This window comes from Lemur catta, chromosome 4 (genome assembly GCF_020740605.2).
Source record: "Lemur catta isolate mLemCat1 chromosome 4, mLemCat1.pri, whole genome shotgun sequence".
NCBI lineage: Eukaryota > Metazoa > Chordata > Mammalia > Primates > Lemuridae > Lemur > Lemur catta.
Window position 1 is genome coordinate 3958997 of NC_059131.1, and position 15394 is coordinate 3974390.

The window sequence follows — 15394 nt, forward strand, 5'->3', positions numbered from 1 at the left end:
AATAATCACACCTCATCGCTAGCAGTTATTGAGACAATCACTGAGTAAATATTTACTTTCGACATGTAGTACATTATTCTGAACACTTGCTATTATAGGGGCATAAAATGCTCCCTGTTTCTAGGAAGCTTCTGGTGCCGTCGAGGTGGACAGCCTTTTAACACTGTTGCTGGACTTTTTCCCACGTGGTAAGTTTTAGATTGTCAAGTAGATTTTACTGACCAGTTTTTACGGAGCACCTCCTCTGTGCTAGTGCTGTGGTGACTTCTTGGGACGCAGTCGTGACCAAAGCCAATGAAAATCACTGGGCTGGTGGGGTGGAGTGTCTATTCTGGAAAAGGAAATAGAGAATTAACAAGAGAAATAAGTGGAACAATAGACAGTGCTAAGTGTATTGTTTAAGGAGAAAACAAAAGCGTAGATTGGGATAGGAAGTCTCAGGTGGGAGTGGCTGGGAGTGTGCATTTAATACGCGTCACTGGGGAGTCCTTGGAAGTTTCCAGCCGGGAGAGACCTGATGACAGTGTTGTTGGCAGGTATGTGGTCAGCTGGGGGACCCGTGGTATGCTGCATCACCCTGCATCTCCACACAAGGGTGAGCAGACCAGGAGGGGAGGGGACTGGGCCTGTGTGGCCCCAGGGGACATGGATCTGCCTGTTTCTGGAATGTCAGGAAGCTCCTCACTGGCCCGTGTGTGTCAGAGGCCTGGTACAGTCTGTGCATGAGGAAAATCTTGGTGGGATGTGGTGGGCTCTGTTGTTTTTTTTTTGCTATCATCCTACACTGACAATTCCCAAGTGACAAGGAGCTGCAGGTCCTTAGGAGCACACGGTCCCCTCAGGCCCATTATTTCAACCATGAGGTCCTTCCCTGGGACAGACGTTGAGGTGGCCCTGTCCGTTCTCGGTGACTGGTGCCTCCACCGCAGTGACATTTTACGTGGGAGCAAAATCCCAAGTCTGAGCGTGAGGCTGGAAATAGTCCGCCGTGCAGACCTGTGTTACTGCGGGTATTCCCAGCAGGAATGTTTCCCGCCTTGAAGGCTGTTCCCCGGTTGTCGCTGGGGTTTTCCTGGGAATAATCTAAAGTTCACGTCTTGGCTCCCTCCAGGAAAGGTTGCGTCAGATGAGTTGGTGACGCTCAGTTCCCTCAAGGTTGGGCTCTGAACAAAGCTCCGTGCCCGGGAATAGGCTGAGCTGGTTCTGCAGCTGGAGCCCTGGCCCCGGCCGTGTCGGGGTGTGCCCCCTTGCCGAGAACATTCCCTTTCATGAAGGCTGTTTCTTCACCTGTGGGGATCGGCACCGCCATGGCAGAGCTGATTCTGAGTGAGTTGTGTGGGTGGCTTCTGTATCCGGTAGCGCTTCATGGTGCTGCCCAGCCACAGGGTGGAGAGCGCAGTGGGTGAGGTATTGGCTCTCAGGAAAGGGGGGACGTGAAGGGGTCACACTACTCCCATGACCACGTCTCTCTGCCAGACGGCTGTGGCTCCCACTCCCGTCTCTGAAGTTCATCTGCACTTGGGGTCCCCTCACCCAGGGTCACCAAGTGGAGAGACAGGAGCAGCCTTGGGTATTTCCGAGTGCGTAATGGAATAGGAGTTCTAGAACGGTGGGCCAGGGGCTGGTGGGGGCTGGGACGTGTGGGACTGAGGGGTACTGGGCAGGGACGTCTCTTCGGAACACAGCTATGGTGGCTTCGCCCTGAACCTGGCGTCTGTAGTCCTGGCCAGGGATGGGCTGAGGGCTCTGCCTTGCTCACAGAGAGGCTAGGAAAGAAACTCCAGTGAGAGAACACATCTCCCCCCAGTTATTAGGACGGGCAGTGTCTGGCACTGACCATGAGGGACAGCAGAGGGCCTTTCCCCGTGGTTATTATCCGGGAAGTTGAGCATGGGATTTATTTCTGCATCCTAGCTAACTAATGGTCTCTCATCGCCATCTGAGTTAATCCAAAGGCCTTATTTAACAACTGGGGAACACCATGATGAAAAAGATGTTCATTGCAGGTGTGAAAAGTTAAAAGGAATCCGTGACTCTTTTTCTCAGAGTGTGACTCCTTTCATATTTCTAAAGGTGAACAGAGTAGCAGTTCCACCTTTGTGTGGGGGACTGGGAGTGGCTGTTCGTGAATGAGCTTTTCCGAGCTCTGTGGAAGCCTCCGGAGCAGTGGGTGCGTGGAAAGAATGTGAGCTTTGGAAGTCAAGAGACTTGGGTTCAAATCCTGGATTTGCCACTTGTGACCTTGGGACTTTAGGCAAATTTATCTTTCTTAAACCTCAGTTGTTGATCTCTTAAACGAAGATAGTTGAGTTGACTTCATGTCTGTAGTTGACTGGCAAATGACACAATATAAAGTGGAAGACAGATGTCAGAAAACATTGTAGCTAATTGTAAGTATGTCACAAGATGCTAATCATCACTTTGATCAGTAGGTAGGTGTGTGGGGGACCTTACTATTTTATCAGTGGCAGGGAGACTGTGGCTCCACATTTATTTGGCCCCATGGTAGTTGGAGAAGAGGAATTGCCCAACTGAGGCTAGTATGTTTTTTTTTTTCCTACCTAGTTAACTAGGCAGTAAAGGAAAGAATAAAATAGCCATTTTTCCCTTCGAATAGGCTTTTTAAGCAGTTGGATGATAACACTGACTCCCCAATGGAGCCTATATTTTTGAGGGGGAAAAACAATAAGTGAAGAATACACACCTGGTGTCTGAGGGAAGAGCTATAATAAAATGAGCAGGTGCAGGGGAGAGGGTGATGGGCACGCAGGCTGTGTGTAGGCGTAGACTGGATAGACTGTGGGCCAGTGTGCTCTGGAAAATGCAAAGATCAGGGACGTTATCATTGCTTTGGACTTACTGCCGCAGTGACACGGGGATTTTTTAGGCTTGTTTTCTAAAAAATGTGATCTTTTAATCATTCTTAGACCTTTATTACATTGGAAAATAGTTGAAGCCCCATGAAATAGAGATGTGGAAGTTTCTGCCAAACCACAGCACCACGGGTTATGATTCCTTAGTAATTCAGAGTCGCTCTGGCTGTGCCCAAAGGTAGAAATGAGCGTTTGGCGATAGCCGAGGAAAAGTCTTTGTCCTAGAGGTGGCACAGTTCTTCCAGGTCGGTGAAAACCCGGTGCTCTCTCTGTTGGGGATTTGCTCACCTTGCTCAGCTTGTGCTGCTGGATGTCAGCTGTTGCTGCTTCCTGCTTTGTGGACACCAGACTGCAAGGCCGGGATTACCAGGTGGGTCCCCGTGTGAGCTGCTTGGCGTGCTCTGGGTGCCAGAAGGGAAGGGAAATCGGAAGCCTCCTGCTTTCTTTTCTGCAGAGAAATCTCCTGGAAGCTAAGTGTGTGTGCTGGGGCACATCTCCCTGGCCCCAGGCTTTTGTCTTTCAGAATAATCCCTAGGGCCCTGTGGATGTCTGTGAGTTGGGGTGCTAAGAAGGGGAAATGCAGAATTGTCCAACAGCATTTGCAGCTGTCTGAGTAGCCTGTAGCAGGGTTTGCAGTTGGCATGGAGCCTCGGGAAGCAGAGAGGGATGGAGCCCAAATCTCTAGTTATTTCACTTCCTTCTTTCTGATAGTAGAGGATTCTGGGGGGCTGCTTATTGTTATGCATATTTAAGTGAAACTTTCAGGATGCAGGTGGCTTAAGTCCTCTGCCTTGGTCCTGACCTCTCACCCACTCTCCTGGAGGATTTCTGGCAGGAGTTTCCTGCCTTGTTCAGGAATCCCCCTCTTTTGGGCCCCTCACTGTGTCTGTCTGCTTGACAGGGAAGGGGAGGCTCAGAGGGGTGCATTGAGATTCCCAGAGCCACACAGGTAAATGTGGTGATGCTCCCAGTGCCACCGCAGACCTGCTACTCCTGGGTGTCTCAGGACTGGCAGCTCCGTCCTTCTGCTGGCTTAGTTAGGCCAGGGTCCCCAAGTTGGCCTCGCCTCCTTGCTTTCCCCACCCCCACCCCCAAGCCGTCAGCATTCTTATGAGCGTTTCCTTTGAAGTGTGTCTAGAATGTGACCTCCTGTCCTCGCCCTGTTTGTCTCTTGGAAGCAGGTGGGGGCTCTGTGCTGGGTGCTGCGCGCACCCTCTGCCCAGCCCTCCCTCCATGCCTGGTTTCCCGCCATGGCCACATTGCTGGCTAAAAAGCTGTATCTCTTACTGTCGTATCCTCTTATTTTATCTCCCCAATAGGGTGTAAGTTCCTTGAGGGCAGAAATATCTGTTTGTTTTGTTCACTGTTAATGTTTCCAGTAAGGAGATGAGGACCTGGAACCAACGCACCCAGACATGTGTTTCAGGGAGGATTGGAAGGACGTCTCTGTCTTTGGCTGTAGCATGTGCAGGTTCAGTAACTCTTTTAGTTTAATTCATGCTTTATTCATCTTAGCAGCATTGGTATGCACTGGGAAAACAGGAGCATGTAAATGTTTATGCGTTTTCTCAGCTGTACGGATCCTGAATGTTCCTGGCCCCTGGGATATGACATGGTCCTGACATGCCAGGGCCCACTAGAACCTAAGGCTGGGGTCATCGTCCCCTCTTTGTGATTTCAAATTCCTCAGTGTGTCCTCGAGCTCATCCTGCTGGGTTTGGACTCCAGGGAGTCTACCAGATATTTTTGCCTCCCTCGTTGGAGGAGTCACTCAGCTGTTACCACTCACGCAGAGTTTGTTATATCAGCTTGTTCCTCTCTTTTCAGTGTTTGCCATTTCTTGTCTCATCTGTTCCCTGGCCAGTTATTAGAAAGCAAAGACAAAATCAAAATAAACTGCACATAAGAGATTTAGAACTTGGCGCAATAGGAAGTTTTACTTGATTTTCTGGTGGGTGTGTCAAGTTAAAGCCGCAGCCTAGTGGTGACCAAAGAAAGAGTGACCTCACCTGACTCCCCAAAATTTCTTTGAGCAGACTCCTTGTCATTTTTCACCTTTTATTTCCTCCCTTTTCCTTTACAATGAGGAGATTTTCAAAGGCAGGTGTCTTAACAGGGCTTTGATTATTTATTAGACAGTGCCCTGTGGGCGGCTACTCCATCCCTGTTGGCTTTTGGAATCCCATGTCCAGAACAATGTTTAGAACTTCCTAGAAACCTAACACTGGTTTTCTTAATAACTGATAAGGAGAAAGTGGCTTGTAAATATCGGGATAAGAGTGGGGAGAGGCTTCTGGAGGTGGAATTGCAAGTGAGTTCTTAGAAAGGGAGGATGCGGGAGGCTTGGATGATTTAATGGGCAGAACACAACTCACAGCCACAGGTGTGGCATGTACTCTGAAACTGATCTGCATTCACGGGGTTTTATAATTTGAAAGCATGTTTTCTCTTCATCTCTGTCTCACTTTGAGATCCATTCTCCTACCTGTGTGGAGGAGGCTGCTCACTGAGGATCGGGTCACATGTTTCCAGGTGGACAGGAAGGGTGACGTTTTCACAGGCTTAGAGAAGGTCATGGCTTAGAGGAATGCTGAAAGCTGGCTGGCCCAGCCAGCATCCTGGGGTTGCAGGTGAAGTCACTGGTCCATAAAGGTACAGTGACAGCCTCAGGGTCACATGGTTAGTCATTTGCAAAGCTGGGAATAAAACCCAGGATTTGTGGATCTTCATAGAGGCCTGTTTCCACCCGACTTCCTCCCTCCTCCATTACATCTTGTTCCATGAACTCAAGGGATTGACAAACTCCAAACCCAGAAGTTTCCCAGGCTTGTTACCTAGCAACAAAGTTTCTGTTTGGGGCCCTGAAGGAAACAGCCATTGTGCCTGCTCTGCCCCCCATGCTGAGCTGGCCAAAGGCCTGTTCCTGAACCACCCTTGCCATCAACAAGTCCTGAGCAAAAGGGGCAGAAGAAACTGCAGCTGGCCGTATAAACCAGTCCCCCACCCCCCACAGATGGTTCTTTGTTTAACAAAATATGATTAAGATCAATTCAGAGCAGGGAACCAGGAGGCCCACTACTTTTCAAAGTTTGTCATAGATGTCCATATAGTCTGCTTATTTCTCTTTGTGTCCCTATATGAGGGGAAAATAAAGAGATAATGACTGACTATGTCCCTACCAAGGTTTGCAATAGTACATTAAGAGCGCCGGGCACAGTGGCTCACACCTGTAATCCTAGCACTTTGAGCAGCCAAGGTGGGAGGATCACTTAAAGCCAGGAGTTCAAGACCAGCCTGGGCAACATGGCGACACCCTGTCTCTATAAAAAAATAAAAAAATAAAAATTAACCAGCCATGGTGGTGCTCACCTGTAGTCCCAGCTACTCAGGAGGCCTAGGCAGGAGGATCACCTGAGCCCAGGAGTTGGAGGCTGCAGCAGTGAGCTATAATCGTACCACTGCACTCCAGTCTGGGTGACAGAGCGAGACCATGTCACTTAAAAAAAAAAGAAAAGAAGAGTAGTTCATTATCCGATAGAAGGAAGTGTGTTGGGGTGAGGGGTGCGGTTGCTGTGACTTCTTAGCAACTCAGAATAAGGAAATCATCTCTAAAAGGAAGAATGAATGATCCAAAGTTCCCCTCCAGCTTTCAAATTTAATGAGTTGATGCTTGATTTTTAAAGCGTTGCTCTCTGGTAGCCCAAGTGTAATGTTTATTTGAGCAAATAAATTGGAGCTGAAATAATAGGCCCTTTGTGTCTTCGTCTGCATCTCATTCCTGGACGGGGTCAGGAAGCCTGGCTGTGTCCGGGCCCCTGAGGGAAGCAGACCATAGTGCTGAAGCTACTGAGAAGGTTTGAGCTTGTATGAGGAGTATTTTATCAGAGCTCTGGGGACGGTGCTTCAACTGTGGGTCTTAGGAAGGAAAGAACCAGCTCCCTGCCGTGAATGGCAGTTGTTTCTCCAGCCAAGCAGCCTTCAAGAGCGGCCACTCCCAGAAGCTGTCTGCAGATCCGCTGAGGCCCGGGAGGCAGTCTCGGGGCGGGCCCTGGGCAGGGCTGGGATGTTGGAAGCTTCTCTAAGGACATTTCAGCAGGATTTTGGTCATGTGCGGTGTGTGTGCTACGTGTGTGTGTGACGTGTGTGTTGTGTGTGTGGTGTGTGATGGATATGGGGTGTGTGTGTGTGTGTGTGTGTGCATGGTGTATGGGGTATGTGTGCATGAGGTGTGTGTGATATGTATGGTGTGTGTGTTGGGGGTGTGTATGTGCTGTGTGTGTATAGTGTATGGGTGTGTTGTATGTTTCTGGCGTGTGTGTGTGGTGTATGTGAGTGGGGTGTGTGCATGTGGTATGTGTGTATGGTATGTGTGTTGTGTGTATGTAGTATATGTGCATGTAGTATGTGTTTCTGGTGTGTTCTGTGTATGGTGTGTGGGGGTCTGTGTGGGGTGTGTGGTGTGCATGTGGTGTGTATGTGGTATGTGTATGGGGTCTGAGTGGGGTATGTGGTATGCGTGTGGTGTGTATGTGGCATGTTTGGCATGTGTGTGTGGTATGGGGGGTGGGGTGTGGTATGTGTGTGGTGTGTATATTTCTGGTGTGTGTGGTATGGGGGTGGGTGGTGCGTGTGGTGTGTGTGTGTGGTGTGTGTGTGTGGGGGTGTGGTGTGTGTGGTGTGTGTGGTGTGTGTGGCGTGTATGTGCGGTTTGTACATGGGGGGTGTGTGTGTCCCTCTCAGGTCCCACCCTGTGCAGTGCCGGGAGCCCAGGGGGCCTGCAGGAGCCTCAGGCCGAGCTTCCCTCTCTGTGGCCCTGCTGTGGGGCGTGCGGGCTGGAGACGCCCACGGGCTGGAGGGAGCAGCAGGGGCTGCGAGTGGCGGTGGCCTGCGCTGTGACAGCAGACGGCTCTGGTTGGGTAGACTCCCCTCAACTCCTCTGCCCTTCAGCGTCCAGTGAGGATGCTCCCCCCTGCGAGTGCTCTCCTCGGCAGGTGCATGTTGAAGGCAGAAGCACCCAGAGCCCCTCTCACTTCCACGTCTGTGGCTGTTTCTCCAGCGACTGCCACCCACTGGCCCTGTGCAAGATGGCAGCTCAGACCGGAGGGTCCCCTTCCTCAGGTCCCTGGTCCTCCTTTGTCAACTGCGTCTGCCCTTCCTTGTTCCCCTGCAAAATCTGAATTTAGGGCAGCCTGTTACAGTGAACGGGCGAAGATTAGCTTGCTTTCCCTTTTTCTTTTTCCTTGCAGAACCTTAATGGTGTTCAGTCGTCCTGGAGAAAGTTTTATGGTCTGGTGGAGCCCTACTGTAAACCCTTCTGGGATTGTGGCAGTATTCATTAGCATATCAAAAGCCAGAGGAAGTTTAAAATGGCTAAAAATAAACAAATCCGTTCAACTATATTTAATCTAGTGTTTCTCAGATTTTTAGTGTCACCCTTAATAATACTTTTCGAGAAAAACACTGGCTTAAGATAGTACTCTTTCCATTTTAATCTGCATTTCAATGGGCTTATTTGGATTTAAATGAAAACAAAGGTTTATTTTTTTAAATAAACTTTTTATTTTAAGGCAGTTTAGATTTTCAGATTTAGTTTTAGATTTAGATTTAGGCGGACGGATCCGGATTTGGAAAATGATGCAGGTGGTGGTAGAGAGTTCCCATATACCCCTCAGCCAGTTTCCTCCGTTACGTGTTACGTTAGTGTGGTATGCCTGTCACTGTCACACTTAACAGACTACGCCGTCACATTCTTCCTAACTGAAGGGCACACTTTATTCCACTTGCCTTAGTTTGTACCCAAGGTCCTTTTTCTGTTCCAGGATCCCACATTACATCTAGGGGTCTTGTCTCCTTAGGTTCCGTTAGACCGTGACAGTTTCTCAGACTTCCATTGTTTTTGAAGACAGTTTTGAGGAGTTTGGGCAGGTGTTTTGTAGAATATTCCTGAACTGGGGTTTATTTGATGTTTCTGTCACAGGTAGACTGGGGTTATGGCTTTTGGGAGGAAGACGGCAGAGGTGAAGTGTCACTCTCATCACATCCCCCTGGCAAGGGCATCAGCATGAGCGGTCACTCCTGAGGTTGGCTGTGACCGCCTGAGTGAGGTGACACTCGTCAGGTCTCTGCACCGCAGAGCTCCTCCCTTTGCTCCCATCCCCCCTGCCCTCTTTGGAAGGGGGTCACTCCGTGCAGCCCACCCCAGAGAGTGGGGAGTGAGGCCACGCCTGCTTGAGGGTGGAGTCTCTACGAAATTGTAGAATGTGGAATTTTCCTGCACGAGAGATGGGTCTTTCTCCCCTCATTGATTTTTATCAGTGTTTATTTTATATTCTGGGTTATAAATTCATACTGCTTTGTTGTTCAGATTTTTTCAGCCTTGGCCATCAGGAGCTCTTTCAGTTGGCTCCTAGGTTGCTTAGACATGCCCCGTCAGTGTGGTTGTTTTTGTCAGTTGTGAGCACTTCCTTGCTGTGTGGCTCTACAAGGCGTTCCAGCAAACTGTCAAAGTCTCAGAGTCGTCGTGCAGATAATGAAGTAGTGTATGAAAGTGGTTAACACAAGGCCTGGTGCACGTTAAGCAGTCTGTATATATTAATATATAGATGTAATGTTTGTTATAATTATGGATTATCTGCAGTGACCAGCACTGCACAGATGGATAGAACACAGCACTTACCCTTGAATAGTGAGTGATCAAGTTGGGGACAAGCTAGCACGTGTGGTGACTTCAGAAGCCATACTTAAAAATGAAAGCGCATATGCAGAGTCTAGCCCAGGCAGACGCAGGTTGCTGAGCTTGGTATTGTGGAGTAGTGACATGTTCAGTGGACTTAAGCCCACACTGACTTTGAAGTCACATGGACCCGGGTGGGAAATGTTACCAAGTAGAATGATACAAACCGTGGTTCTTAGACTTCATCGTGAATCAGAATCCCCCGGAAGGCTCATGAAAACACAGATTGTTGTGCCTCCCTAATCCCGTACCAGAGTTTCTGATCTAGTAGGTCTGGGTTGAAGCCTAAGAAATTACACGCCAGCAGGTTCTTGGGGGAAGCCGCTGCTGATCCTGGGAGCACACCTGGAGAACCGCCAGCAGAGCACGTGCAAAAGAGACTCCACAGAGCACAGGGACTGGCGCTGTGCAGGGAGAGGCGGTAGGATTTGCAGAAGTCATCGCGGAGGGGAAGGGGCTTAGGACAGGGAAGAAACACAGTGTGACCCAGCCAACCACGGGAGAGCAGGGCCTTGCCAGGGGAAGTCGGAGATTGAGAAGTGGGTGATGGCCGGCTGGCAACTGCTGTCCCTTCTTCCCTGGGCGTGCTCTGAAGGAGTGAGGGTAGGAACAAGAGGGACCCACGAGGGCCACAGCCCTAGAGCCAGGGATGAGGTGGTTCATCTGACCTTCTATTAACATGCCGACTGTCTTCCTCATGGACTGCTGCTGTCTCTTCCGGCTCCTTCTCATCCTTATCCACACCCCCACTGCAGTGCGCAACCTTTAGCACAACCCCAGTCTTGCTTAATAAGTAACTTGGCTTATAAACATTTTGAATTGCTTAAATTGAATAATACTTATAATTGACCAGATGTTCTTAAAACAGTTTGCTGTTTCATGTGACTTGACATTCACTTCAGGAAAACAAAGACTGTTTTTTCTCTTATTGTGCATTGTGATTCTCTTAGCAAATTCCGACTGCAAGTTTGCAGCTGTTCAGTGTTTGCAAAATCATATGAGGCCATCCTGTGTGTAGGGAATGTCCATGATGGATTTAGACAATATAGTTGTTTTTTATTTTTTAAATATGTCCTGTTATTGTCACCATTTGAACTGTGATTTTGAATACAGCACAAAGACCATGCGCCCTGGAGGAGAAAGAATACTGCTGTGGTGCCTGGAAATGGGAATTTGACCTGCTTCAGTCCAGCTCCCGGGGCTGAGGGGAAGTAGGGGGTGAGGGCCCCAGGCTGACCTGTGCCCAGGGCGGGGGCAAGCCACTGGGGGCAAAGAGAAATCATGGTCCAGGAAGAAAGGAAGCCAGGCAGGTCCGGCCTTCTAGGCTGTGCTGAGGGCCTCATTAGGCTGTAAACAGGAAAAGGAGCCCAGCTGGGAAGCTGAGGAGAGAGAATAGTCTTGGGAACAAGCAAGAAGGCTTAGGGCAGTGGTCTGGGGTGGGATAGAGGCCGTAAGTGGTTTGTGGGGCAGGAAACTTTGCAGGATGCTGCCCTGCCCAGGATGTATGGCAGGGTGGGAGTGGGATGGGGGCGTTCAAGAACCTTCTGTGGCACCAGTTGGCTAAGCTGTAGCATCCTGCCATTCTGTAATGCGTTCTGGGGTGGTGTCCAGTCTTTGGCCATATTGTATAGCTAATGACAAAGCAGGAGGCTTTAGGAGGTCCTAGTGTTTGCTTCTTCCAAAGATGTTAGCCATTGGATTGAACTTCCTAAAAGACTAATTTTATCATATTATTTCTCTGCTCAACACATTTTCTTCTCCCTTCAGTCTATGTAGGTTAATGTCCAAGCTCGTTAATCTGACATATAATAATGACTTCCACTTACCAAACTTGTAGTGTCTTCCAGGGACTTTAAATACGGTACCTCTCACTCTTCACAAGTCTACACGGGGGTGATGGTATACAGGTTTTACAGAGAGAAAAAACTAAAGTTCATAAAAGTTAAGTAATTCTTCCAAAATCACATAACCAAGTGGCAGAAAAAGAATTTGAACACTGTTCTGCCTGATTCCAAAGTGTGAGCTCTACACTAAAACTCCTCCTGTAACGCCCTAAAGAACCTCAACCCTGTGATTTTGCAACATCATCAGCGACAACCTACCCCCAAATCTCCAGGCCAGAGAAGCGGTTAGCAGCCACGGCCCCCTGAGACATTTCCAGCCTTGCCTGATTTCTGAAGCTCCTTGTCCAAGCCTCAATGCTTCTGGTTAAGTTCTGTGGTCCCTTTTAGGGCGAGCTTCCCTTCTTAATCAAACATAATTATCACTTTTACAGTGAACTTTAAGAAATGCTACTTGGAAAAAAATGATTAAGTATTAAAACAGAAGAACGACGCAGAGAAATATAAAGTAATCGTGGCCCATAAGTTCAGGATCCTGTGTGGACGTTTAAAATAATACTAATAAATTCAAGGTGTAGAGAAATGTTCCACGTGAGAATGACCTCGGGGAGGTGAGAAGCCCTGCACTCCCAGAGAGCTGGGTGACACCTGGAATCATCTAACCGTCTGGACTCAGTGGCTTTAGGTCGAATTGTGGTGCTTGTTTAAATTATCTTAAAAGCTCCAGCCAGTCCAAAAATCACTTGAATTTGTGTCAGACTCGTTTTGTAATAATGGAAAACACAGTTATTCTAGGCCAAGTGACTGACAGTCGTTCACTGCCCTGGAAAGTGTCCTGTCTGTCCTGCTGCCCGATGCCTGCCCTGGGTGTGGGTCACCTCCCCTGATTTCCAGCGCAGGTTCCAGCCACCTCTGTTGCCCATCACGTGCCTGGGGCCTGGCATCAGGCTCCCTGCCACCATCTGCCATGTGTCTGCCTCTCACGCTCCTCATCGTGCATCTTGTCTGCTTACTCGGTTTCTGGGGGGGTGCAGGCTTCCTCCCGGGGTACCCTGCAGGGAGCTCAGCAAGTGGCTTGTCCTAATGAAACATTGCTCAGTGACACCCAGTGAGCTGTGAGTGCAAAACTTGAGAAAGGAATGTAAATGTAAAATAAAAGTCATGACAATCCCTTGACCTTAGGGGCCACCTGCACAAATGAGAGTAAGATCCAACCCCTAACTGCAGAGCATGTGGCACGGTCAGACTCTTTCTCATAGTCGGGTAAACCGCGGCTGTAGGAGACACCACAGGGAAGGGGAGAACGGCTTTTCACTGAGCACGTGCTGTGTGTGGCAGGCCCTTTATGTGGTCTCTCTTAATCCTTCCAGCACCACGTGCGATGGATTATCCATCCATCATATAGATGACCAAGTGGAGGCTGGTCGTGGGTAAGTCACCGAGCTGCTTACGGGCAGAGGGAGTTTGGGAATGTGGTTCTCACTGACCGCAAAGCCCAGGGCTGGCTCTGCCATCCCCTCCGGCCCCCACACCCTACCCTGTCTTCTGGGGAACAATGCTAGGCTATTTCTTCCCCCTGTTCAGATATCTGTCTCCTTTTCACCTGTGTGATGTGCGACGTCCCCTCTAAACGCAAGCCTCCTCTCTCCCACCGAGCTCTTCTGACTCTTCTACCCAGGCTTGTCCTCATGTTTACCAAGGGTCTCTAACGCTGGAGAACAGTTAAATCCAAGCAATCACTATTATAACAAAAGCTTCTGTTCCATGGTTGCTAAGTTTTGCCATCCTGGGCCAGGTGCTTGGTTGGCAGGTGTCTCACTAAATGCATGTCGGTTGGGTCGGGCTGGAAGGCTGGGGGCGTGGGTTAGCCCTTTGCCATTTTGAGGGTAGGCGTGCACGTTACCATCAGAATGGTAAATGGACGACTGCACACAGACCCAGTCCAGAGAGCCCTGGTCCAGACTTCTCAGAGGACCCAAGTGAGTTCGTGTGGAACCTCTGGCCCATCAGCAGTCAGCGGGCCACCACCCTGGGCCCCTGCTACAGCCAAGAGACGAGACCCCTGCCAGGCACCTGGTGGAGGCGGGGGCAGGGAGGTCTGACCGCCTGTGCTTCTCTCATTTCAGACTGCTCGGCGATGACCACAGCAAGGTACCGGCCCACGTGGGACCTGGCCCTCGACCCGCTGGTGTCTTGCAAGCTGTGTCTCGGCGAGTATCCAGTGGAGCAGATGACGACCATAGCCCAGTGCCAGTGCATCTTCTGTACTCTGGTTGGTCTTTCTGGTTAAAAATGCATATTTAAATAATTGTAGGAGCAGGTTTTTGCTTTCGTTTTCAGAGACACCAAGCAAACCTTATGGAGTCTCCTTCTTGAGGCCTTTGCACAGTTCTTGGAATAATTTTTCTGCCAGCCGGGCAGACTCCCAAGGCAGAAGATTTCCATTACAGTTACTTGTGTGCACAGGCAGTCCCTTAGACAGAATTTTACAGGCTAGTAACACAATTTAAGAACACTTATCGTAGCACATGTTCCCTTTGCTAGACAGCAAAAGCTTTTCCACACCTCATGTTAAATTTAATATAATAATCACATGCCCAGGATTATAACAGTGCCAACCTGGTGACTGTGTGAGCTAGAACATTCCGTTATTAGTGTCATCGTTCAGTGGTTTAGTGCTAAGCTAGAATGTAGACATCTTAGAAATCACATTTTATTTTTTTAAGGTACAGCAAACATTCTTTTCGGGCTTAATGCACATAGGGTCTTCTAACTCAAGAAGTTTGGGATTTGAGTTGAACTCAAGCCCTAGATTTTATCCATCAGGAAAGAAAAAATGAGTGTTTAAGGTTTACTTTCAGTGACTCTCATTGGATTTTACTTGGTTTTTCTTCCCATTCAAGGAATGGAAAAAAAAAAGAGTGAACTCATAGAAGCAGAAAGTGGGGTGGTGGTTGCCAGGGGTTGTGGGGAATGGGGAGATGTAGGTGACAGGGTGCAAAGTTTCAGTTACGCAGGATGAGTAAGTTCTAGAAACCTAACATACAGCAAGGAGACTAGAGTTAAGAATACTGTGTTGTGTACTGAAAATTTTCTGCAAGGATAGATCTGAAGTGTTCTCACCACACATGTGTGTGTGTCCGTACACACACACACACACACACACACACACACACACGATGGTAACTGTGTGAGTTCACAGATAATTAGTTTGATTGTGGTAATCATTTCACAGTGTATATGTACATCAAAACATCACATTGTACACCTTACATATAGTCAATTTTTATTTGTCAATTATACCTTAATAAAGCTAAAAAATAAAATACCACATTTATCATTAAAAAAAGTACAGAAAAGAAAAAAAGAGCAAAAAGTTGCTTCTGCACCTAACTGCTGTTGGACGTGGGCAATGCGGACAGGCTGCCTGTGGACGGGTCAAACGTCTGCTTGAAATCTGTCACTGTCTTTCTTCCCTCTGCACCGGGCGCTTGCTCCTTCTTGCCCGTGTTTTCCAGCCTTCATTTCACCTGTGCCCCATGGCCTCCTTGGGCTGTAGGCACAGCGAGTGTTTCCGTCTCCGTTTTATAGATAAGGAGACGGAGCTTTACAAGCCTTCACGTCTGCGTCTCCTGACTTCTGGCTCACGGTGCTCGGACTCCTCTAAGGGCAGAAAAATTTCTGGCTCATTCTCTATCCCCCAAACACCTAGTTTAGTGCAGAAATCAGAAGAGCTAATCAATACAGGCTCAGGGATGGAAGTGAAGTGAATTGATCCCAATACTGTGGTTGACATCCAAGAAAAGTGCCTCATGAAAGGCCCAGGAAAAGAGCTTCAACCTGGAGGAAGGGAAATTGCTTTTGACATTTTTCTGAGCTGGGGAAGGACCTCCCTCCAGTGAACACAGACAGTGGGGCTCCAGGTGGGCTAGGACGGCCCTGCCTGC

General features: G+C 48.9%; 1 protein-coding gene across 2 annotated transcripts in view; it reads left to right on the forward strand.

The window, feature by feature from the left end:
* Window positions 1-15394, forward strand: part of RNF144A (ring finger protein 144A) — a 109754-nt gene that overhangs the window by 55763 nt on the left and 38597 nt on the right. The window contains exons 1-2 of one of the 2 annotated variants that reach the window (XM_045548986.1): window positions 1201-1326; window positions 13574-13719. In XM_045548986.1, coding sequence (XP_045404942.1) covers window positions 1269-1326; window positions 13574-13719 — 204 coding nt within the window. In that variant the 5' untranslated portion in view covers window positions 1201-1268. Of the gene's footprint in view, window positions 1-1200; window positions 1327-13573; window positions 13720-15394 lie in introns of those variants that run through there. The other variant, XM_045548987.1, reaches the window with a different exon arrangement.